The sequence below is a fragment of the Gopherus flavomarginatus genome, chromosome 10, assembly GCF_025201925.1.
Source record: "Gopherus flavomarginatus isolate rGopFla2 chromosome 10, rGopFla2.mat.asm, whole genome shotgun sequence".
In the NCBI taxonomy this organism is placed as follows: Eukaryota; Metazoa; Chordata; order Testudines; family Testudinidae; genus Gopherus; species Gopherus flavomarginatus.
This window is the reverse complement of record NC_066626.1, coordinates 41,687,314-41,713,796: the sequence shown is the minus strand read 5'-3', so window position 1 is coordinate 41,713,796 and position 26,483 is coordinate 41,687,314. Positions and strand designations below refer to the sequence as shown.

Sequence of the window (26,483 nt, the reverse complement as noted above, 5' to 3'; positions counted from 1 at the left end):
ATATTTCTTTTCCTCATCCCATCTGTAACTAAGAATAACACTATTTTAGTAAAGTGCATTGAGAACTACAGAGGAAAATGCTGCAAGATTACAAGTATTATATAGGTTTCAGAGTAGCAGCCGCATTAGTCTGTATCAGCAAAAAGAACAGGAGTATTTGTGGCACCGCAGAGACTAACAAATTTATTTGAGCATAAACTTTCGTGGGCTACAGCCCACTTCATTGGATGCATACATAGAATGGAACATACAGTAAGAAGATATTTATAGATACAGAGAACATGAAAAGGTGGAAGTACCCATACCAACTATAAGAGGCTAATTAATTAAGAGAAGCTATTATCAGCTGGAGAGAAAAACTTTAGAAGTGATAATCAAGATGGCCCATTTCAGACAGTTGACAGGAAGGTGTGAGGATACTTTAACATCGGGAAATAGATTCAAGTAGTGTAATGACTGAGCCATTCTCACTCTCTGTTCAAACCTAAGTTAATGGTATCTAGTTTGCATATTAATTCAAGTTCAGCAGCTTCTCATTCGAGTCTGTTTTTGAAGCTTTTCTGTTGCAAAATTGCCACCTTAACATCTGTCACTGAGTGATTAGAGAGGTTGAAGTGTTCTCCTACTGATTTTTGAATGTTATAATTGCTGATGTCAGATTTGTGTCTGTTTATTCTTTTGCGTAGAGACTGTCCGGTTTGGCCAATGTATATGGCAGAGGGGCATTGCTGGCACATGATGGCACATATTACATTGGTAGATGTGCAGGTGAACGAGCCCCTGATGGCGTAGCTGATGTGATTAGGTCCTACGATGGTGTTACCTGATTAAATATGTGGACAGAGTTGGCCACGGGGTTTGTTGCAAGGACAGATTCCTGGGTTAGTGTTGTTGTATGGTGCGTGGTTGCTGGTGAGTATGTGCTTCAGGTTGGGGGGCTGTCTGTAAGTGAGGACAAGTGTGTCTCCCAAGATCTGTGAGAGTGAGGGATCATCTTTCAGAATAGGTTGTAGATCTTTGATGCGCTGGAGAGGTTTTAGTTGGGGGCTGAAGGTGACGGCTAGTGACGTTCTGTTATTTTCTTTGTTGGGCCTGTCCTGTAGTAGGTGACTCTTCTGGCTCTGTCAATCTGTTTTTTCACTTCAGTATTTGTCATAACTATAAAAGGAAAGGTAACAGCCCTCTTGTAGACAATACTATAAAATCCCTCCTGGCCAGAGACACCAAAATCCTTTTACCTGTAAAGGGTTAAGAAGCTCAGGTAACTTGGCTGACACCTGACCCAAAGGACCACTAAAGGGACAAGATACTTTCAAATCTTGGTGGGGAGAAGGCTTTTGTTGGTGCTGTTTGTTTTGGGGGTTGTTCGCTCTTGGGACTAAGAGGGACCAGACATCAATCCATGCTCTCCAAATCTTTCTGAACAAGTCTCTTATATTTCAGACTTGTAAGTAACAGCCAGGCAAGGCATGTTAGTTTTATCTTTGTTTTCTCAACTTGTAAATGTTCCTTTTGCTAAAGGGTTTACCTCCTGTTTGCTGTAACTTTGAACCTAAGGCTAGAGGGAGTTTCTCTGGGCTCCTTGAATCTGATTACTCTGTAAAGTTATTTTCCATCCTGATTTTACAGAGATGATTTTTACCTTTCTTTCTTTAATTAAAAGCCTTCTTTTTAAGAACCTGATTGATTTTTCCTTGTTTTAAGATCCATGGGGGTTGGAACTGGACTCACCAGGAATTGGTTGGGGGAGGAGGAAGAAAGGAGGAGTAATAGTTAATTTCTTCTTGTTTTAAGATCCAAGGGTTTGGATCGGTGTTCACCAGGAACTTGGTGGAGAAGTCTCTCAAGGCTACCCAGGGAAGGGTTATAGTACTTGAGAGGAAGATATTCTGGGGGGAGGTAGACAGAGTTTCCCAAATGACCCATAAATAATTTGGGTGGTGGCAGCAAAACCAGATCTAAGCTGGTAGTTAGGCTTAGAGGTTCTCATGCAGGTCTCCACATCTGTACCCTAGAGTTCAGAGTGGGGAAGGAACCTTGACAGTATTATATAATTACTTTATATATTTTTCCACATGTATTTTTCATATTGTACTTCTTTGTTCTGTAGGTGTTCTGTGATTAACTCGTTGAATTATTATGCAATTTCTGTGTATTTTAAGGTTGTTTTATAATACTGTTTCTTTTATCTTAAGACATTTCCTTATTTTAAAGGTGGATTTTGTATCTGTGGGACTGACCCCCAGCCCTTCAATGTATCCGTTCACTTTAGAAAAATACTTGTTTTTTATAAAATGTTTGTTAGACTTCTAATAAACCTGAAATACAGAATATGTAGCATATGTTAAGCAGACATTATTTATGAATATAGCCAGAATTATGTAATGGATTTACCCTGTAGAGTGATAGAAGGAGCCAAGGTAATTTAAAAATAAATATAATCTGGTATCTCAAACCCAATTTTTTTTTGTTTAAAAAAGAATGGAACTTTAAACAGAGGTAGCAAAACATCTCAAACAAAATAATGATGTGTCTAAGATCTTCATGTTCTTCTCCAACCTCTGTGGCAAACTAGAACTAATAAAAATCTAAAACGAGAGCATATTTATAACAAGTAAAGAACCTCCAGAGCGTTTTATGACAAGTATGTTATTACTTCATAGGGCCATGTGGGCTAAGATCACTGATGTTTAACTGCATAGCCTTGTTGATGACATTACTGAACACAGAGGCCAAACATCAGCACTTAGGAATAAGACATCAGACATTATATGTTAATGTCATAAGAACAAAGCACAGGGAAAACATGACAGTCAGAGAGACCAAAAAGGTCACAAAACCCTGTTGTGTTAAGAATTTTTCATTGTTACTGGACAGAATAGATTCTCAAGAGGAGGTGAACCCACATTATTGTTGAGTACTGAAATAATTTATTTTTTGAGGAGCCTGATCCTGTTCTCATTGAAGTCAGTGGGAGTCTTGCCATTGACTTCTGTGGGAGCAGAAGCAGGCCCACTCTCTTAGCATTTTCCATATGTCTTATCTGCATACATCTCAGTAAAATGTTGCTAAATCTGTTCAAATGTGTTTAATGTATTTAGCCTATGGGCAGCCCTCCTGATTTCTTTTACCCCAATGTGTGTTGGTGTGAGAGAGAGAGAGCGAGAGTTCTATACTGACTTTTTTTTCAAATCTTTAATTTTAAATAAATATACAGTATGTGTTCAGGGCAGGCTGAGTGTCTTTTATAGAATTCTGTCATTTGACAAAACCAGAGTACAGCTTTAATTCTTCTGTGGGTTTTAATTTGATTCAGCCATCAACTCTTTTTAATGATGTACAGTGTTCACAACAATTAGATAACCCACAGATTTCAGGTCTATCATCATAATTCTGTGCTTTCCTGTGTTTTCGATATAACCTGCAGTGCCTTAGCTGACTGGTATGTTTGACTGCAGGAGCAGATCACAGAGGAAATCATGTAACTTTGCTATCCTGGTGTGTCAAGAATGTAATGATCTTGGCTAAGCTGTTTATGAATTATTTAGATATGAATGGTGTTTTGAGGGCATATTGTACATAGTTACTTTCTGTATCTTTTGTTACCCCGATAGACTTTAGGTCTCCATTATTTAGATCTAACAAGAATAAAATACCGCATGTGGAACACTGATCTTGCAGTCCTTAATCAGGCAACGTTTTCATTTATTTAATTAGACTAAGACTGGACTATAGGATTGGGCCAAAAATTTGATTCAGGATTTCCCATCTGGCTCATTATATTTATGTTTGAGACCTAGCCAGCTCTTTATACCCTTAGTGATAAATACAGACAGGAGTAGCGCTGATAGTGATTGTGCAGATAAACTAATGCGGAGAACTGGGATTTTGAAAGGAGAATACATGGTGATAGAAAGAAGGTAGTTGCCATCCTGGGCAATGTATCATTGTTTCAAGGAAGTAAGAACTTGATTGGCTTGTACTTAACCTGCCTGATCTAGCTGTACTATTGCTTATGACAACCACATTTTATTTCTTTTAAAAATATGTATTTTATAAGACTATAAGGAAGCACTCATTGCTTTCTATGTATTTGTCTCTAGTCCAGTTCTATATTTATAATTCTTCCTTGGAAGCAACATCACAGTGTTTCACCCAGTGTTTTCTAGTTTCCTGTTTAATACTCAGTCTTCTGACAGTGATAAATAAATAACAACTTTTCCTGTCTGTCACCTGACTAAGGCCATTTTACAACTACGATATATAATACTAATATAGGCATACTATAATGTTGTCACCTCTTTGCATTTTATAAGGTGCTCTGCTTGAAAATACCCATACCAAAGGCAGGAGAAGCAAGGTACTTCAAGTAAACTCGAGAAGGTTTATTTTCTGTAATCACAAGATTAGGATTTTCAGTTGCATCAGCTTCCATTTTTGCTCATACAGGATTACTAGTCTTCCTTTCTACCTTCCTTCCTTTACACACCTACGTAGGCAAAGTGAGTGCACAAGCATTACGTGCCTGATGCATCTTTTTACAGTCCACAAGTGCACTAGCAAATGATGTGTTGTGTCCTCTTCTGCAACACCAGGATATATCTGGAAACCTGCCTGTGCTGGATGCATCTGCAGTTGTCTGTGTTGCTTCTTGCATATTGATAGGATTTGACTATTGAAGTCTTGTATTCCAAGCAAAAATGCACATGATTTTATGTCATCTCATTTGCTATTGCTCTCACCTTTACCTTTGACCTTGATACCGAGGGCCTGGTTGTCTTTTATAGTAAGGTGTGTTTTACGCTGCTCCTCGCAGACCTGTTGTCATTGTCAGAGCAATATAAAGGATAGAGCTGGCTGGAAAATGAACTTTATTCCCATTAATAAACTATATTTTGGACTGTCAAAAACAAAATCTAAAACCTAAAATGTGACTATCAAGAACAATTGATCACCATCCTTTTTTACAGCCCTTAACATATTTGAAAACTGTTATTCCCCTCACAGCTTCTTTTGTCAAGACTAAACGTGTCCAGTTTTTTCAACCTTTCCTCATAGGTCAGGTTTTTTAAAAACCTTTTATCATTTTTGTTGCTCTCATCTGGATTCTTTCTAGTTTGTCCACATCTTTTCAAAAGTGTGGTGCCCAGAATTGAACATAGTACTCAGCTGAGGCCTCACCAGTGCCAACTAGAATGGGACAATTACCTCCCGTGTCTTATATATTGACATTCTTGTTAATACACCCCAGAATACTAGCCTATTTTGCAACTGAATTACATTCTTAACTGGTATTGAGTTTGTGGTCTACTATAAGATCGAGGTCCTTTTCAGCCATACTACTGACTAGCTAGTTGTTCTCCATTTTGTATTTGTGCATTTGATTTTTCCTTATCTTCATTTCATCTTGTTGATTTCAGACCAATTCTCCAATTTATTAAGGTCATTTGAATTCTTATTCTGTCATCCAGTGTGCTTGCAACCCCTCCCAGTTTGGTGTCATCTGCAAGTGTTATAACTGTACTTTACTCCATTATCCAAGTCATTTAATGAAAATATTGAAGAGCATTGGATCATGCAAGACCCTTGCGGGACTCCATAAGATACAGCCTCCTTATTTGACAGCAAACTATTCATAACTACCCTGAGTATTTTCTTTCAACCTGTTATGCACCCATCGTATAGTAATTTTATCTAGACCACATTTCCCTGCTTTGCTTATGAGAATGTTATTTAGGACTGATATGAAATGCAAGATTTAATTTTCTTTGTTTTTTGCATCTTGATACTTATTGTACATTACAGCTCATGTTGTGTTACTCCCTTTATTCTGTTATCGTTCTAACTGTATTTTGCATTATAGCAACTCTTAGTATTCTTACTAATTTTTTCAATAGAGTTAATGCACATTAACTTTAATGGCTTTAGTGGATGATCTTCGAATTAAACAGCTGTCAAAATTTATATATGGCAATGTAATCTTCCAGAAGTGATCTCATAGTTTCTATAAAGTTAAAATATTTATTAACTTCAGCATTAAGCTAGACTATATGTGGGTGCAGGTGCAATGAGGATAAAACTCTCATCATGGATTCTCATGGCTAGAGTTTATATCCGGATATTTTTGTCACTAAATCATATTGTTCTGTTGTACATTTCGAACAGTGTTTATCTCCACTAGTCTTCACATTGAAGTCCTCAAAATGTCTGTTACATTAAATGGCATGTTTGCTTTATAATATTATCTAGCTCCACTCTGATCAGAAGGAATGTTAATTGCGAGCTCTAGTTCATATTCACGAGAGCTTGTGTTTAATTCAATGACATTTGATCTGTATTTTAGTTCTAAAGTGTGCATTATGTGGAAAGGACATTTTCACAAATGAAACAGATACATTTCCTTATAATTTTAATCTCTCTTTAATATGGAATATATTCGTCTTTTTCTTAAAGGTAATCTTATTATGAAAAAATAACAGTTTTATATTTTCCTGTGCTTGCAACTCTTCCTGTAACCGCTGCACTATTTAAATAATGAATTTCTACCTGGAGATAAATCTCTATGGATGTCATTACTCAACAAATCAGTTTTTCTCTCACAATTGTTACAGCTTGAATGCTGACCTTTGTGTTGGATGAAAATTCTGTTTGTTGTTCAGCAGAATTGCCTGAGTGTATACAGTGTTTGTTTCCATGCCAAATCTTTTTTCAAGGGACACTGCCAAGTAGTTTGAACTTAAAATGCAGTGTGTTTAAGTTTGCAATATTAAAAGTGTTCGATACAAAATACTGTTTTTTATTATACTATTCCCATGCAGTGTTGCAAATCCCAACACTTGAGTCCTGTGTTGATATATCATTAAGTGCAAGTGGCTATAAAGAGAGGAGTCTTGCTTTATTTATCTCATGAGTCAAATGGAAAACATAAGTAAACAAACAGCATACATGGAAAAGAGTGTTTTTTCAGAGAGACAGTCTCTGCTATGAGATGCCTACATCTAAACAACTGAGCGTACTGGTGTTTCCAATTCTCATGAGTTTATTGCAAGTCTTGTGATATTTCATGGCTCCTGGAGTCATGTGATAGATGTTAATCTTAATCTTTTTTTGTTTTGTTTTTTGGTTTCCTGGTGATGAGGGGAGGGGAAAAGCTTGAAAATATGAACCCTAAAGACTCAGAAACGGAATGCAAATTGTCTCCCGTACTGCTTGGGATTGGCAGTACTGCCTCACTAGGTGCTGTGCACCTCCTGGGAGGGGCTGAGTGCCCTCCATTATGGTAAAATTAACACCATCTCCTGACATGACATCATATTTCAAGTCCCCTCTTTCTTTCTGTCCTCGTATACCTCCCTCTCTCAGAGCATTTATATATCCGAGAGCCAAAGGGAAAAATTAGCAGCCAGTCAGTGAGCCCCAAAACTGTTTGTTTGGAAGAGAAACTTGCTTCATTGTTCTCCTACTCCCACATGATGTAGGGGACGGAGAACATTCTCCTACTGCTGAGATTCTGCTGCTGTTTCCTCCTTCCCTCCTCCCTGCCAGAAGGTGGAAGTGGGTACGCAGGGCACAGAGAGCCGCATCTGGTAGAAAAGACTACCCGGCTGCTTTTTGCAGTGACTTCAAAACAAAATATATACTCTAACATACCAATAAAATGAGCAGGATTTTCAGCTGTAGTGGTTAGTTATACTTGTCAGCTCATTGAGTTTGTGTTTATAGCGTTGGAAGTAACTGTTGCAGTTTTAGCCCATGGAAGGACTAGTTGTATTTGTGAAGGACCCTGTTGTGTGACTTTTCTGTGTCTAACAGATTGTAGACTCTTAAGGGCAAGGACTCTGATGATTTCTGTGTCTTGTACAGCACTGAGCAACATACAAATAATTAATAACACAGCCAAAATATTAAAATGTTTTATGAAAAGTGATACATGCTGTGCACTAAGGGAAATACTCTCCCAGATTATGTACAGCTGAGTAGGAGACTCAACTCTCCCTTTTTGTATATGTGTGGTGGGGTTTTTTTTTAACTTTGAACTTGAGTAGCTGTTTTTGAAGATATAAAATATTCTCCTTTAATTATGCTTTTAGAAGGCTTTTTCTAATGTCTGTTGTATAAACTTCCTTGCAAGGAGAAATGTCAGGTAGGTTACCTGAGATCCTGATGATCAAATAAATAAATCAAATAAATGTTGTTTAGGGGAGAGAGATTGACATAATTGAGTAGGGTTATGTCATTAGTAATGATGCTGTCACATGTGTATGCATGCTGTGAAAGTGGTTATGCAGTCTAACCAGGCAAGAAACTGGAGGAGAGAGGAATAAGAGGATGCAGGGTATGAAAATGTTACTGTAAGATAAACTCTGTGCCATTGTTCTGAAGAGGGAAATTAATTATGTAGTATAAATAAATAGAGATTAAAGTGTTCAGTGGATAAGCAAGGCAAGAGTGTGTATAGTGGACTGATAGGAAAATACAAAATTCTGACAATGTAATGCATGATTGCCTACTCTGAGTTTCATCATTTTGTGATGGTGGTTTTTTTTAATTTAATTTAATTTTTTTTAAATCCATATTGAAAAATTGCACGCATGGATCAGGGGTAGTCCTCTGACAGCCTTTTCCAGATTTACTCCCTTTGCCCCATGTTCAGGATCTAATAATATGAAGGAAGAACAACAAGGAGGCCTACATTCCCCCGCCCCCAGATATTTCAGCTGGGAGATGAAAAGCTGTATTGTTAAGCTAGCAATGAAGACAAACTTCAACATTTCTTTATTTATATAACTTAAATTTTATCTTCCCTTTTTTCTCTAAGTGGGGCAACAGCTCAGCACTTTCATTGTATCCTGGATATTCGCAAAGTTGGAAATAATCCTAGAAGCTACTACACAGTTATCATCAAAATAGAACACTAAGGCTTAAGGTTTATCATTTACTTTGTTTTGAACAAACAATTGGGCAGTATGAAGAACTGGACAATAGTAATAGGCAAACTACCAAACAATTAAGGTTTTTAATTTCATTGTTAGATACAAATTGCAGAAATGCCTTGGATAACTTCAGTCCATTTTCTGGGAGGGAAAGCACTATGTGCATTTGCAAATGGATTAAACTTCAAGTGAAATTTTGTGTCAGAATCCTATGGTACATGTCAGCTGTAACCTAGTGTAGAATCAGAACTAATAGTTTGGAAGTTAGAACAACAAATATTGGAAAGAATCAATAGTCAACCTTAATTCAGTTTTTAATGTCAGAAGATAACCTTCTCACCGATCTGAATTGTAATTACTTCTACGCATTTAGACATGCTCTTTCTGGCTGTTTTTCATTCTTTTCCATGAAATGTGCCAGAAATTGGCTGAGAAATACTATGTGCAAAATATAATTTCTGCTACGCCCAGTCCGCACACACAACTAGACTTAAGTGAAAAATACTGTATGAAGAACCAGACTCCTGCTTTTTCTGGCTATGATGTTTTATCATCCTAAAAATAGATTGTGTCAATAAACATTGGCTGCTAATCATCACAGATTCTCCTTTGCGGACTTAGCCAAGCATTTTTCAGGTGGCAATTTCTAAATTGTGCTACCTCCACTTTTTTTTTTTTTTAACTGCTTTGCTTTGTGACCAAGTTAAAGTTAGGATACACTTATAGAAGTAAATCACTGCTAGAGTCTGTCACGGGAAGTGTTTCTATTGTATGTCTTGCAGTGGTGGAAAGGAACAGTATGCAGAACCTGCTGTGCTTCAGAACTGTAGTTATTGCACTGTGTAGTTTGCAATACTCTCCTTCATTTGCCTTTTCAGGGAGGTGGGGGAGGAGAGCAGGGTGTATCATATTCTCATAGCATTTACATTGTTTTTTCTGTTTCTCACTTCACTCCATTACATTCTTCAGAGCAGTGGTTTGTGGACCACCAATGGTCCATAGGCCTTTCTCTCACATTGATTGAAGAGTCTGTCTTCAAGTGGTGATGCTATCCGATAGTTTTAGCCCAGTACAGGACTCTTTAAAATTTGTTTAACACAAAGAAATGCTACTCTGTATGTTGTATGGGTGTTATGTCTTTTCTGTGCTGTTTCTTTGGTATAAATTCAATCAATTTACAGGCAGCACCAATGTTTGTAGATTTCAAGGCCAGGAGGGACCCACTGTGATCATATAGTTTAGTATAACAAGCCATAGAACTTTCCCAAAATAATTCCTAGAGCGTATCTAGGAAGGGTAGCAAACACACTAGAAGACAGAAACAAATGCAAAGTGACATGAACAGACTGGAATGCAGAGACTGAGGAGTATTGATTAAATGTGAAGACCAACATCCTGGTAGAGGAAAGAAACAGCTACAAAATGAGAGAAACATAACCAAGCAGCTGGGACACCATAACAACACCCAGATACCATGGTGATGAGCATGGTATAAAAATTCAGGAAGATGGAGTACATCTCTCATTAGAGCAAGATGATTTTCATCTTGTTGCCTTAAGAGCATTTTAATTTTACCCTCATGTAATCAAGCACCATAGTTACCTCAGGGAAAGGGTGGAATGTGAGGGGAGGAGAGGATGTGGCACTTGACTGCCTAGATTCATGGATTTTAAGGCCAGAGGGACCATTAGGATCACTTAGTACAGTGGTTCTCAACTAGGGGTACTCTTACCCCTGGGGGTATGCAGAGGTCTTACAGGGGGTACATCAACTCATCTAGATATTTACCTAGTTTTACAACAGGCAACATAAAAAGCATTAGCAAAATCAGTACAAGCTCAAATTTTTATTCAATTACTTGTTTATACTCCTCTGCATACTATATACTGAAATGTAAGTACAATATTTATATTCCAATTGATTTATTTTATAATTATATGGTAAAATGAGAAAGTAAGCAATTTTTCAGTAATAGTGTGCTGGGACATTTTTATGTCTGATTTTGTAAGCAAGTGGTTTTTAAGTGAGGTGAAATTTTGGGGTACACAAGACAAATCAGACTTCTGAAAGGGGTACAGTAGTCTGGAAAGGTTGAGAGCCACTGATCTAGTCTGACCTCCTGCATAACACAGGCCCCAGAACCTCACTTAGTAATTCTTGCATCAAGTCCATAACTTTTGTTGGAGCTATAATGTGTATCTTTTAGAAAGGCATCCAGTGTCAGTTTACTACTTAACCTTCACTGATATGCTTTTTTAAAAAGCAGTACTATGCTCATCAGTTCATAACACTATGGCTTCAACAGCAGGGGGAATATTTTCACTTCAGCAATGGAAGAACATTGGTGTCACAATATGTAACTAAATTATCAGTGTTCAGGATGGATTTGATTTAAATCATGATTTACATCACTAGTCAGGAAGATTCTATTTAATCATGGTTCTCTACATAAAAGTGCATTCTTGTTGGTTGTCATTAACCTTAATACATATTCTTCACAACTCAGATGTAGGTTTAATTTTTAGAAGGTACACGCTGTAAATGTTTAAACAGTGATTTATTTTGAACATTTCAGATTAGTTGTAGAGCTATATCAGAAGATGAATGATTGCTTATTTCATTTACCTCTGGTAAATGAAGCAGATATTTATGAAGTCATTGAAAGGTGAACTATCTCCAATTCAACAGGTTAATCATTAATATTTGGAGGATTTTTTTTGCCATGCTATATTAGGAGGAGAACATCAGGAGACAGACATTTAAACTGCTTTATTTAACTAAAACAACAATGTTAAGTATTCTGGATTTTTTTCTTCAACAGCAAGCATATAAAATTTTAACATAAGCATATATTCCTCGCTTCTCACATTTCTCTCCGGACTTCTTCTCCTTGTCCAGATCTATTCCATCCCCAACAATCTTCTATTCATTGAACTTTGAAACTTTGCACTTTTAGAGAGAGGTAAGGGATTGACTCTGTGCACAAATTGCAGAGGGACAATAGAGTTGAGGTCTGTTATTTCTTACCTCTATATATTTTATGTATGTATGTATGTATTTATTTAAAAACATGTTTGCTGTTAACAAGCATGTTACCTCTGGGGAGACAAATCCACAGTTTGAGAACTACAAGACTAAAGCATCTCTGATGGTATCTTTTTAGACTGAGCACTGAGTCCCATTGAGTGGATAGAAAGATTAACCTAAATAATCTATACAGAAGCCTGTGGAACCCCGTAAAATTGGGTCCCTAATTCATGAACTATTGGAACTCACTTAAAAAAACATTACATGAATATATTATCTCATGCTATAGAATTAGCATTTATAATCCCTATTCCATGATGAGATAGTAGAGCTGTAATGAATCTTAATTAAAACTACATTCAGATAGGCTTTTTCCTCAAGAAGCATTTTATCAAAAAATTTTATTTATTTTAAATAATTGATTTTTATCCACCCTGTCCGTGTTCCTTTTTAGATTGGTATGAACGAGCCCTGCACTTGAAGCATACAGCTAAATGTGATTGGACTCACATCTGCCATTAGTTTTTCTTTTCTAATTACTGGATCAATTATTAACTTTCTAAAGACTGTGTCACAATAGTATTTAGTTAGCTTTAACATTAAAATCTGCTTTATTTATTAAAATCAAGTCAAATCTTCAACCCCTTAATAAGAGAGCTTGAGAAAGGAAGTTAATTTATTTTATACTGTATTGACATTGTTCCTTGCTAGGCAGCTTGTACCTAGAATAGAACACACTTGGTCATACATAGATTGTTAATATTTAATTTCATGATGATGATTATGATTTTGTTAAAAGACATAAGTGGTCAGTGTGATCAAGCCTGAGTTTCACTAGTGTTTTAAGGAATAAGTAATTGAAGGTATGACACTTAACTAGCTCCATTACAACTTGCTATTAAGTCAAACCATTCTTCCTTCAAAAACTAGTGCTATTGATATAGTTTATAAATGCTTAATAAAATTATCTTAAGTAAAACTACCATTGTTGTTGTTGGACTGAAATCTGCAGAGATGTACTAAAGCTGTGGTGGAGCCCACAGTTGTCTCACTGCTACAGAGGCTGTAGAATGGATACTGTACAGAAATTTGGGTGCGGTTACAGGGGAGGGTGTAGTTAAGGCAGACCCCTCACATCCAAAGTAATACATCTAGGAGCAATGCATGCAGACTATGCCTCCAGAATAGGGGACTGTATTCTGGAAAATAGCGACTCTGGTATGGTGAATAAGCAGCTCGATATCAGCTCCCAAGTCCTTAGCTGTGTCAAAAAGAGCTAATGTGATCTTTGGATATATAAATGGGAGGAATGAACAGGAGCAGAGAGGTGACTCTGAACAGCGTTGGTGAAACTGATACTGGAATGCTGCATATCCACATTTTAAAAAGGATTTGGAAAAACAGGAGAAGGTGAAGAAAAGGTCTACAAAAATGATCTGAGGCTGAAGGAAATGCCTTGAGACTTAAAGAACTCAGTCTGTTTGTCTTATCAAAAAGAAAGGTGAATAGGTACTGACCATTGCTGCCTCAGAGTTCCTCTCCTTCCATGAGGACCTTTTGAGGTACAGTATGATGACCTTATGAAGCAACAGCCAAAGACTAGCTTTGTTGGAGGAGAGAACTTTCATGGAACTGGTCCAAGCCTATGGCATTCATAGCCAGACAGAATAAGAGAGAGCCCCACTCATTGTATTTGTAGCCAATTGTAAAACCCATCTCTTTGGCTTATGGCAACCCTTTTCAACAGATGAGCATTCTCACACGTTGCAAAAAAAGCCCAACAAAGCTTGTTCCTGCTAGCAAGGCTGGAAGAAAGATGTTTGTTCTTTTCATGAAAGGCACTCAGATAACATTGGTAGGCAATTTTAAAAATCTAGATTGCCTGCTAACCCTTCTTGCTTGCGTCTTGTCCCTTGATATCAAACAATAATAATAAGGCTATTTTTTCCATAAGTACAGTCTGCTGGTCCCATATGGAGCCCACTGCACTTCAGTGGGGCTCTCCAGGGATGCAACAGTCAACTTACATATAGCAAATTATGGGATCAAGGCATTAAATATTGACAAAGTTCCTCTATCTTGGTGCGTCCTGCGCTTATTGGTGGATTTGTTCACCTCAGAGATTCACCATGTGGGTCAGGGAACAGTCCAGAGACCTTCCCCTCTGGTAGAACTCACAGTCCAGGTCAATTTCTCTTGTGTCTGATCAAGAGTTGGGAGGTTTAGGGGGGAACCTAGGCCCGCCCTCTACTCCAGGTTCCAGCCCAGGACCCTGTGGACTGCAGCTGTCTAGAGTGCCTCCTGGAACAGCTGTGCGACAGCAACAACTCCCTGGGCTTACTTCCCCATGGCTTCCTCCCAACAACTTCTTTATCCTCACCCCAGAACTTTTCTCCTGATATCTGATAATGCTTGTACTCTTCAATCCTCCAGCAATACACCTTCCCACTCTCACCTCCTAGTGCCTCTTGCTTCCAGCTCCTCACATGCACACTACAGACTGGAGTGAGGTCCTTTTTAAACTCAAGTGCCCTGATTAGCCAACCTGTCCTAATTAATTCTAGCAGTTTCTTAATTTACTCTAGGTGTCCTAATTAGCCTGCCTTAATTGGTTCCAGCAAGTTCCTGCTTGTTCTGGAACTGCCCTTGTTACCTTACCCAGGGAAAACGGATCTGCTTAATCTGGGACTAATATATCTGCCTTCTAACACTACTCCGACAAATACTTCGAGCATTACGAGTATCGACATGTGATGTTACCCAGAGAGCTTTCAAAGCAAGTACCAAAAACCCATCAAATGTCTGAAGAGGAATGGAAAAGACTTGGTGTCCAGCAGAGTCTTGGCTGGGTCCATTACATGATCCATGAGCCAGAACCACACATCCTTCTCTTTAGATGACCTCTTCCGAAAGACCAAGAAAAATGAACGTTTTTTTCTGGAAAACATCTATTAAATCTTCTGGAACTTTATGTATATGAGTGTATATATGTTGGTAGTATTCAGTGAATACTTGAAAAAAAATGTACAAAACATACATCCGTATCTGTGCATGAGCAGTATTATTCACAGCAACAGAGCTCAGTCAAATGCAATTCCAGGTAGGCTGCTATGGTGTCTAAAGATTAATACAAACATATTCATTTGCTGTAAAACAAACAAGAACACTCTCCTGTAGCCATCTGGCCTGACCTTGTCACAATATTTCGAAGTACCTTGTTCCCAGCCCTGTGCTTTCCCAACTCCCTGATATCATCCTCTGGTTTGTAAGTAGAACTGGGTGAATGCTGCAAAAATATAATGAAATATTAATTTGACTTTAAGCACATTTGCTTTGATTTGGTGTTTATTTTGTTGTTCCTTTGTAACCTACCAGTGTTTCCAACACAGAAGGAAGCAAACTACTGGAGGCAAAATGACACACATTTATTTTAAAAATTGAGAAAGTGACTTTGACATGAGGAGTTTAGGGTTTCTGTGGGAAAAGTGTGCTGTGCTGAGAATTATTATTGTCTTCCCTTTCTTTGTCAACCCTTGCTGTTAATGTTGGGGTACATGAAAGAAGTGAGCTGGTGTTCCAAGTGCCAGCATGGTGTAGGTAGGGATCTAGTATAAATGGATTTTAATTCTGTTTTCAAGCTGCACTTCCTAATATTCTTAAAAGCATTTTGACAAGAGAATTAATACTTATTAATAACTGGCAGATAGTGCAAAGATTTAAAAAAATAAGGAGGGTGAAAACCTTGCTTGAAAGAATTTAAAAGGGAGCAATTGTAATTGACTGTGGTTTGAAGAAAGTAAGAGGATATACCTATGGTAGTAGGTAAGAGGATATTGCTGTGATGTAGAAGCAACTGTATATACCAGAGTTGGCCAGCCTGTGGCTCCGCGGAGAGCCATATGCAGCTCTTCAGAAGTTAATGTGTGTCTCTTTGCATAGGCACGGACTGCGGGGTTGGAGCTACAGGTACCAACTTTCCAATGTGCTGGGCAGTGCTCACTGCTCAATCCCTGGCTCTCCCACAGCCCTGGCCCCACTCCATTTCTTCTTGCACCCTCCCCTGAGCCTACCATGCCCTCGCTCCTCCCCAGAGCCTCCTGAACACCACGAAACAGCTGATTGAGAGGAAGGGGAGGTGCTGATCGGCAGGGCTGCTGGTGGGCAGGAGGCACTGGGAGCAGGGGGTGAGGAGCTGACACGAGGGCTGTTGACGTATTACTGTGGCTCTTTGGCAATGTACATTGGTAAATTCTGGCTCCTCAGGCTAAGGTTGGCTACCCTGGTATACACCATAGAATTATTACTCTCATCTGTGTTAATAAAGGTAAATTGGAATGCAAGTGAGGATAGAGGATTTAATCCCTCCCAGACACAGTTTAATAATAAATTGAGGGCCAGTGAGACAGTGTGAAAGGGATATGGTATTCCTCACTGGGGCAAGCACTGATGCCAGCATTGAATGACCAATTTATATATATAAATTAAGCTAAACTTTGTCCCTTTTTAGTCATGCTATTTCCATGTATTTAAAAGAAATTAGCATTTTGGTCAGTTAAATTAACTGATTTGTGGAATCACTAGATTCAGTGTCTAGACATGAAGGGCACTGAAAATGATTTAAATTTTCCAGACTCCTTTGTACAAGAATAATTTCAGCACCTGAATTTCCAACATACTGTCATTGAAACATTAAAATTGCCATACTACAGCAGACCAGCAGTCCATCTATTGCAGAATCCCACTCTAGAAGTGGTCAGTTTCAGTAGTTCCACAAGAAGATGCAAGAAAGCTTGTACTGAATCTTCCATAATTGTTCTTCCCAATGCCTTCAATTAGTGGTCAGTTTATTCTCTGAATTACAGAGTTTTATAACTACATTTTAAAATGTTCTATTAAAGTAACTATGGAGGTTCACATTAGCCATGTAAATGTCAAATTGTTTTTTGAACCTACTAAGCTCTTGGGCTCAATTCCATCTTCTGCCAGTGAGTTCAACAGTCTTGCCCTACCTCCAATTATTTTCACTCCCCGTTGTATGATACAGCATGAATAAAAAAGTATCTGTTTAGAGATAGGGGCACTTTTGTGTTTAGTTTTTAATGAAGTTGTTCATATCCAGCTTGCATAACTTGTATGCTTTTATACAACAGTATTTTACTTTTCTTGTACAAAGAAAAGGACAGAAGAGGTGGAGCAGAGAAATGGATTTGTTGGAATCATTTGTGTTTCTATATGTATGCAGAAAACTGAGTTGGAGATTCAGAAGTGCCAAGTAAAATCTAAAAGAGCGGGGTGGGTGTAATAGTTATTGAGCATGCTTACTAGCATTCCTTAAAATAATATAGAAAACCTCCATTATGGCAAGCAGTTCTGTATGTCTGATGTATCCTCAGTCTTCAGAGGTGGGCCAGGACTCTAGGTTTCAATGCTATGTTTACCCCTTGTTCTCCACATTGTGGTGTGGTTTTGCTCTTTGTTTTAGTTTTAAGACTGCAAGATCTTTTGGGCAGAGACCATGTCTTCATAAATATTTATACAGTGCTTGAGACAATGGGGATTCAGTTTGTGACTGGGGTTGTCAGGCACTATGATAACAATAATAAAGTTGAATATAGTGGCTAGGTGTTTTCATAGAATGTCAGGGTTGGAAGGGACCTCAGGAGGTCATCTAGTCCAACTCCCTGCTCAAAGCAGGACCAATCCCCAGACAGATTTTTGCCCCAGATCCCTAAATGGCCCCTTCAAGGACTGAACTCATAGCCCTGGGTTTGGCAGGCCAATGCTCAAACCACTGAGCTCTCTCTCCCACCTTTAGCGTTGCACAACTTGTAAAGCCCGGGGTGCAGGGCATGCCCTGGCCCAGGTACTCTCACTAAACAACTAATTAACTATAGGTACCATGCACTGAATAGACAAGCAGTTTTGGGGACAAGCTACAGCAAAGCTGGAGCAAAATGGTTCCGAAGCATCTTCACTGGTGGCAAGAAGGAACTGACGGTGGTGGTGGTGGGGGAAGTGTGCAGTGCCCCTTATACTGCGCCATGGAGACACCACTCTAGGGGTCGCTGGCTCCCCTATAGGTACTGCCAGGGGAAAAACTTCCAGCACCAGTGCACATAGTGAGCACACACACCTATTATAGAATACACATGAGCAATCACTCAAAGAAGAACACAACTGCGAAAGGTTCTAAAAACAGAAAGCAAATAAAAAGCAACATTATTTTTTAAAAAATCTCATTATTCTGAAATGAAGATTGGTAGCCTTGCAATATTTAAGACAAAAATTGTTTCCTTGTTAAAACAAAAAACAAATACAATCTTGCAATCTTTGTAAACTGGAACCCTGCAACAGTATACTAATTCCTGACAATCTGAAACAGATTCAAAACTGACAGACAAAAGTGACTAATGTGTTAACTCACCAAGCTCAGAAAAATGCGGAAAGCAAACAGTGCAATTAAAGATAGGAAGCAAAATTGAGTTTAATTTTATTAATCTAAGGTGTTCTGTACCTACCACCTGCATTTAATAGTCTCACAAATATTAAATTTTAACTAACAATCTTAGTTTTAGTGTATGTGGATGAGAATTACCTGTTTCTGTGATAAAGCCTTTATGAGCCATTCTTTTTCTCTTCATGTAGACCATTGGAACGTTCCAGTGAAGATGTAGATATTATATTCACCCGACTGAAAGAAGTGAAAGCTTTTGAGAAATTTCATCCAAACCTTCTCCAGCAGATATGTCTCTGTGGATACTATGAAAATCTGGAAAAGGGAATCACATGTAAGTTGTTGTTGTTTCATAATATATTTGACTTAGTAAGTCAAGATTTGGACTAGGATTCCATCCTAGGGACAGATAAGGCAACAGAATATATGGGGAATCCTGTTGAAGAAGTCTACATTGTGTGACAAAATTCCTCCTCTACTTTGGTAGGTCCTGCGCTTATTGGCAGATTTGCTCACCTCAGTGATCTTCCCCTCTTGTGGAACCCACAGTCTGGGTCAGCTCCTCCTGTGTCTCATCAGGAGTTGGGAGGTTTGTGGGGGAACCCGGGCCCACCCTCTATTCTGGGTTCCAGCCCAGAGCCCTGTGGATCACAGCTGTCTATAGTGCCTCCTGTAACAGCTGCATGACAGCTACAGCTCCCTGGGCTACTTCCCCATAGCCTCCTCCAAACACCTTCTTTACCCTCACCACAGGACCTTCCTCCTGGTGTCTGATAATGCTTGTCCTCCTTGATCCTCCAGCAGTTCACTGTCAGCTCCTCTCACACACTCCTTCTCCTCTGACTCCTGACTGGAGTGAGCTCCTTGGTAAATCCAGGTGCCCTGATTAGCCTGCCTTGATTGGCTGCAGGTGTTCTAATTAAAGTAGCTATCTCCACTGCCTTCTAGAAAGATCTTAATTGGCCCCAGGTGCCTTGATTAACCTGGAGCAACTGCCATTTGGTTACTAGGGTCCTAGGGATTTGTTTAGCCTGGGGCTAACATACCTGTTTCTCAGTACTTTACTGTAGCCATCTGGCCTTGCCCCCATCACAACTGCTGGGACAGAGTTGACTAAACTGCTATATGACATCATGCAGTTCTACTCTGAGATCCTGGAGACAGTGCTCGATAGTGGATAGAACACTGGACCAGGACTCTGCCACTGGTTGGCTGGGTGACCTTGAGCAAGTCATGTCTCCTTGTGATGTCTCCATTACCATGTCTGTAATTGGGGATAATGATGCTTACCTCCTTTGAAAAGTGCTTTGAGATGTAAGGATAAAAGGCAGTGAACAACAGCTAGATATTAGTATGTGACCTGCAGTCTCCCTTGTTAATACAGAAGAACTCAATCTTACAGCAAGTTGCCAATGCAGCATTAGCTTTGACAGACTTTTAGAACAGAAAAGATGCCACAAAAATACAAAAACATCAAGCAATAAAAATAAGTTATTTGTCTAAAATTACTTTCAGAGAAATACATATCCGATAGATTTATAATATGTACGCATGAACACAATTTAAAGTAGGTATTAACACAAAAATGGTGATCTGTGCTACAGAAATTATTCACACAAACATTGACATTGCTTTTGCAGGCTTGTGTGCCTTTGCTTCGTCTTTTACAGTCATAAAATGGATTTTTTGTGTTTTGTTTTTGTATACATGTAGTTAATGTACCTAAACCATTCTAAAGCACACATCAATATAGTACATACATCCTCTATATTTTACTTTAATATAAAATAGCATGAAATAAAGTTGATTCTCAGCATAAACTTTATTAAAGCACAAGAGGAATCCACAAAAGTAGCACTGTAGATAAATATTTTAAGTCTTTTCTGAAACAGAGTTATAGGGACCTTCCCCAGAAAGAGAAAAGTGAATTATCTCCTTGTATTTCTCCTGATAAGGGTATTTTTCTAAATATCTTTGGTTTCTATTATCTATTCTTTTTCCTGATGGGAATCAGAAAATAGTAGCAACATAACAAAGACATGTGGATCTCACTGTAATATAAAGATCCATTTAGGAATGGTTAATAAAGGGTTAGCAAATGATCAATAGATGTTATAAGCTATTACAGATATAAATAGAATGTGTTATAAATTATTATAATCCATGGCTTATAAACAACTTACTGATCTGTTGGACTGTATAGCTATCTAAAACAATTGATTAAAAAATTTATTAAACACCTGTTAATAATTTAACCTTTTTATAAAAATAATTTTAATATAAAGTGTGATTGATGGGAAAGTCAATAAATATTTAAAATTTCAGAGGCATCATAGTAAACGCAAGTTCAGAGGACCTTTTTATTAACTAGAATAGCAGAAAAAAGAAAAGCAAACAAGAAAGGTGGCCTGAAACATTTCTATCTATTTCCATTTGTACTGAGATTCTATGTATGGATACCCTAAAGTTGGTATGCTACAGTTTCACTGGGTATCTTAGCAGATAGATAAATAGTCAGATATGGTGTGGTGAATCCTATGGTGCTAGCAGTCAGTACAGTAATATATCAACATGAAAACGTTTATCAGCATTGTTAGATATGCTTACAATAATAGTGTTTATTTACAATATTTCATCTCTTCAGTATTTCGTCAGGGTGATATCGGAACAAATTGGTATGCTGTTTTGGCAGGATCACTGGATGTTAAAGTTTCTGATACGAGCAACTACCAGGTAAAAATACAACTGTTCTTTAAAACAACCCAGCTGTATGGCACAAAGAAATATTATGAACTACATAAAAGGGCTAGATGAAAATGGTCTGCATAGTGTCAATACTTTGCTCTTTTGTCCATCATAAGCATGCTAGTGTTATCTGTGTTTTCTGTTTAAATTTACTTTTTGTCTTTTTGCTCCTGTAAGAGGCAACCCATGTTCTTGATTTAGGGGAACTGAAATTTAATAATCTGAAAGAGGATCTGGATCTGAATATAAAATAGGAATCACCACAGTCTGTCATATTGTGGGTTTGCATTAAGTGCAGCTCAAGGTCTAACTTTTTAAACTTATTTATGTGGAAAAATTTTATTTTAGTCCTTTACTTAAGAAGTTTAAACTGAAGCCCCAGCCACTGCAGTTTGCTGATCCTGACCGTCAGGAAGCAAGGTCTGCAAAGCCTCACCCTACTGAGCACAGCTGGCCTGTAGTAGGCTCCTTGATTGGTTGGAAGAGTCAGCGGACCAGCTCTTAAGCCTCGCAGCAATTTAGTGTCTGCTCAAAACATTTGCCCATGGCTGTGGTAGCTTCCTTGTTTGCTTGCTCACAGCCTTGTTCCTGCTTTATTCCAGCCTTGATTTAGTTTTGCCTTGGATCTCCTGCCTTGGCCTTAGCATTGCCCCTGCTTTACCTGGCACCAGGTAACCTGGTCCTAACCCTCAGCTAGGGCTGCCAACTTTCTGATTTGCAGAAAACTGAACACCCTTGCCCTGCCCCTGCCCTGAGGCCTTGCCCCCTGATCACTCCATTCCCCACCCCCATTGCTTGCTCTTTTCCACACTTGCTCATTTTCACTGGCAAGAGGTTGGGGTGCAGGAGGGGGCGAGGGCTCTATCTGGAGGTGTGCTCCAGGGTGGGGCCAGGGATGTGAGGTTCAGGGTGTTGGGGGAGGCTCAGGGCTGGGGCAGGGGTTGGGGTGCATGCTCCGGTAGGGAGTTTAGGTACCGGAGGAGGCTCAGGATTGGGGTATAGGAGGGGGCTGGGGCAGGGGGTTGGGATGTGGGCTCTGGGTGGCGCTTACCAAAGGTGGCGGGAAGCGGCGACATGTCCCTCTGACTCCTAGGTGCAGGGTTGGCCAGTTGGCCATCCGGAGGCACCGCCCCCGCAGCATCCATTGGCCGCAGTTCCCGGTTGGCTGCAGCGGCCAGCTCTGCATGGCTCCCGGAAGTGGCCGGCATGTCCTGCTGGCTCCTAGACGCAGGAGCGGCCAGGGTGGGTCTGCGCGCTGCCTCAGGCACAGACGCTACCTTGAGCCCCAGCTCTGCAGCTCCTACTCACCGGGAACTGCTGCTAATGGGAGCGATGCCTGCGGACGGGGGCAGTCCATGGAGACCCCTGACCGCTCCTGTGCCTAGTAGCCAGTGGGATGTGCCGGCCAATCCCAGGAGCCATGCAGAGTCATCTGCTCTGGCAAACCAGACTTTTAGTGGCCCATTCAGCTGTGCTGACCAGAGCTACCAGGGTCCCTTTTTAACTGGGCATTCCAGTTGAATGCTACCCTCAGCTCTGATTCCAGACTTCTGACCATGGGCTCTGATTCCTGGCTACCGACTCCAGCTCCAACTGCTAGACATGAGCACCCATGTGTCTGGTCTCTGACAGTAATAGCACACTGCAGCCTTCACTGTAAGATGAGGAAGCTAGTATAATAACATCAAAGTATTAGGACTGCTGGCAGGGTTGCCCAGAGGATTCAGGGGACCTGGGGCAAAGTAGGGGAGCTGTGGTGGTTGTACTCACCTGGCGGCAGTCTGGGTCTTCTGTGGCATTTTGTCAGCGGGGGGCCCTTTGGTCACTTCGCATCTTCAGCAGTACTGAAGGGCCCCCCGCTGCTGAAATGCCGCTGAAGACCCAGACCGCTGCCAGGCCAGGGCTCGTGGGGCCCCTATGGGGCCTGGGGCAAATTGCCCCATTTGCCCCCCTCACCCCCCAGGCAGCACTGACTGATGGTGTGCTAGGCCAGGCACCAAGAAATAATATATGTGCAAGACATGGAGAGAGGAGAAGCAGTAAAACACTTACTAAATTCTCAATAGCTTGGAACTCCTGGAAATTGCAAAATTTAAAGTTTATATTAAACACATAAGAGGACCTTTTCTCCCAGAGTGTAATCAACACATTGAATTCTCTGCCTGAGGAGATACTGGAAAAAGCCACACATAGAGCTTATTTGTATTGTTTGTTTTTTTGGATTTGTGTAACAAGTTCCTTGAGCCTGTGTAGCTTCCCCCAGTTTGAAATCCATCTGAAACCATTTCAGGTCACTTCTTGCAGCTATGTATCATGTACTCTAGAAGTTTGCACCAATATAGCTACATCAGTGTAGCTACACTAGTGTAAAAACTTTAGTGTAAACAAGCCTATGAAAGCTGGGGTTCAAGAAGAAAAAATCACCTGACAGTTACTTCCATATTTCCATATTCAGTATAGCTGACTGGCTTCCCCTATAAAGACAATCAAATGGCAGATACTAGTAAACTTACATGATTCACTTATGATTTGGGATTATGTTTTTCTCATTTCTGATTATGACCTTTAAATGTGAGCTGGAAATTTTTTTGGTTAAAAACAACAACAAACCATTTATAATCCCAGTCCCTTCTGACCTTAAAGTCTATGAGTCTATCACTGACAGAATATAGATCCATAGATTCCACGCACGAAAGAGACCATTGTGATCATCTAGTTCAGTGGTTTTCAACCTACGGTCTGCAGATTATCTCCCAAAGGGGTCTGCACCGCTATTTGAAAATGTTTAGGTGTCCACAAATGAAAAAAGGTTGAAAATCACTGATCTACTCTGACCTTTGGTATAACACAAGCCATAGAACTTCCCCCAAAAAATTCCTAGAGTGTATCTTTCAGAAAAAAAATCCAATCTTGATTTTTAAAATGACCAGTGATGGCAAATCCACTATGACCCTTGGTAAATTATTACAATGTTAATTACTTGCACTGTTAAAAATGGATCTTCTTTCCAGGCTGAATTTGTCTAGCTTCAGCCTTCAGCCATTGGATCATGTTTATATCTATCTTTCTCTGCTAGATTGAAGAGACCATTATTAAATATTTGTTCCCCATATAGACTGTCATCTAGTCACCCCTTAGCCTTCTCTTTGTTAAGCTAAATAGATTGAGCTCATTTGATTCTGTCATTATAAGGCAATGGTGGGCAACCTGGGGCCCGTGGTTCAACCGACTATCCACCAGGGCCCCTATATCTTTTTTAGAGTAACTGCTTCCCACGACAGAATCCCCCATCCCGTAAGCATGGCCTACACATTCTTTGTTCCTAAATGTATGCATTTACATTTAGCTGCATTAAAATGTTTGCTTGCACCCAGCTAACTAAGTGATCTGGATTGCTCTATATCAGTGACCTGTCCTCTTCATTATGTACCATTCCCCCAATTTTTCTGTCATCTACAAACATTATCAGTGGTGATTTATGTTTTCTTCTAGGATGTTAATAAAATTGTTAAATAATATAGGGCTAAGAACCAGTTCCTGTAGGGCCCCTCAGAAAAACACCTGTTGGATGATGATTCCCCCATTTACAATGACTTTTGAGACCTATCAGTTAGCTTTTAATTGTTTAATATGTGCCAGGTTAACATTATATTTTAGTTTTTAATCAAAATGTGTGGTTCCAAGTCAAACACCTTACAGAAATCTAAATGTAGTGCTGTACACTATATCAACATAACTCCCTTTTATCAACCAAACTTGTAATCTCATTGGAAAAAGATATCAGCATAGACTTAAACATGGCAAATCAACAATTTTAATTTAAAATGAGATAATCAGCTCTTCTTTTTACTTAGTTAACACCTGAACAGGCTCTGTGTTTCTTTTGTAGTAGACGTTGATGATGTTAACTACTACCAGCAAGATGGGAACTCAACTGTATGGTGTTGAAATTCCTGATTCTTTTCTATTTTATTGAAACAAGGTATTTCCCACATTGATTTAGATGTTAGAGATAAAAGGAAAAACACAAATTTAGGATTTGACAGGTAAAATGTCTTGTTTTACCTGAGTTGGGATAGTATTAAGCTATCTTAATATGTGCAGAACTGTAGTGTATCACAAGAGGGCAGTGTTAGAATACATAAGAAACAAGAGAAATTAGCTTGAGGGAACCTAGAATATTTCATACCAAAATGACTAGTTTAAAAATCTCATCCAGCTATTTAATCTATTCATTTGTTGAGTTTTAACCAGAATAGATTTCTCTGTTAATAGTAATTCTGTCTCTGTGACAGAAAGAGATGCTAGCTGCTCCCTACTTCTGCAATAATTTCACTTGTCATTAAAATGGGGCAAGACAATTACAATGCAGAAAAGTGTCAGAATTACATGTCCAGTAAATGTTGAGCGGTGTATGGGCATTTCCACACAAATTGTTTAAGTTTTGACTATGTGTTCAGCAATGTGTAAGAAACGGAAGAGGATGTCTCTGTTTTAGTGATAAAAGTATCACACTGGAAGGGATGGAAGAATTTGCAGTAGATTTTCTTGCCCCCGTCCCTACTCCATTTATTCCCTTCTTTTATGGGTTAGGTAGTTGCATCTACCCTGATAACACTTGTACATGGGATCAGCGAAGACAACTTCCTGGGCTTGTTATGAGTTTGGTAGAATAAGGTCCTTACTCAGTGTTGTAAATGGATTCTGTGCACAATTTTTTTTCCTACAATGTTTTTAATTTGTACTGTGATAGCACCCAAAGGCCCCCATCGTAATCAAGGCCCTATTGAGCTGGGTGCTGTAGAAACACACAGGAAACCTCTACATACTATAAATTTGTTAACTCTCTTTAAAAATAGGCAGTTTTTCAAGTGTCACAACTGCAATGCCTCAAAATGAAGCTGTGAGTAAGTTTTTGATAAGAGAAGGCCTCTAAGCAGCCATTTAGGATCATCTTTATTATTATTTTGTTTTTTATTGCCACAAAGTGTGCTGAACTCATAACAGCAGACATAAAAAGACACTGGGCCAGCCTGATCTTGCACTATTGAGCTTTGTCATTGACTTCAGTGGACACAGGATTGGACTCACTAACTCTTCCCACAAATGCTTACAATTTTAATGTGGACAAGACACAATGGAGGAAATGGGGCAGTGAAGGGCTAAGATATCTGCAAAAAAGTCACGTAGGCCCTGATCCTGCTGCAGTCCATCAGCATGACTCAGAATGCAGGATTGGGCCACAGTTACTAAGTTTAAGGCTTGTATGCATTTTGGTGGAATTTTAAAGACCATGTGTCAAGTTAAAAATAGTGAAAATAACT

At 39.2% G+C, this 26,483-nt stretch overlaps 1 protein-coding gene and 1 pseudogene across 3 annotated transcripts in view; both read left to right on the top strand.

Annotated features, from left to right (window-relative positions):
• The window catches only part of RAPGEF4 (Rap guanine nucleotide exchange factor 4), a 236,470-nt gene that overhangs the window by 4,568 nt on the left and 205,419 nt on the right, over nt 1-26,483 (top strand). For all 3 annotated transcript variants that reach the window (XM_050968980.1, XM_050968979.1, XM_050968978.1), the window contains 2 exons: nt 18,606-18,748; nt 21,059-21,147. In XM_050968980.1, the coding sequence (XP_050824937.1) occupies nt 18,606-18,748; nt 21,059-21,147 (232 nt within the window). The remainder of the gene's footprint in view (nt 1-18,605; nt 18,749-21,058; nt 21,148-26,483) is intronic.
• LOC127030045 (cyclin-dependent kinases regulatory subunit 2-like) lies at nt 14,669-14,887 on the top strand (annotated as a pseudogene).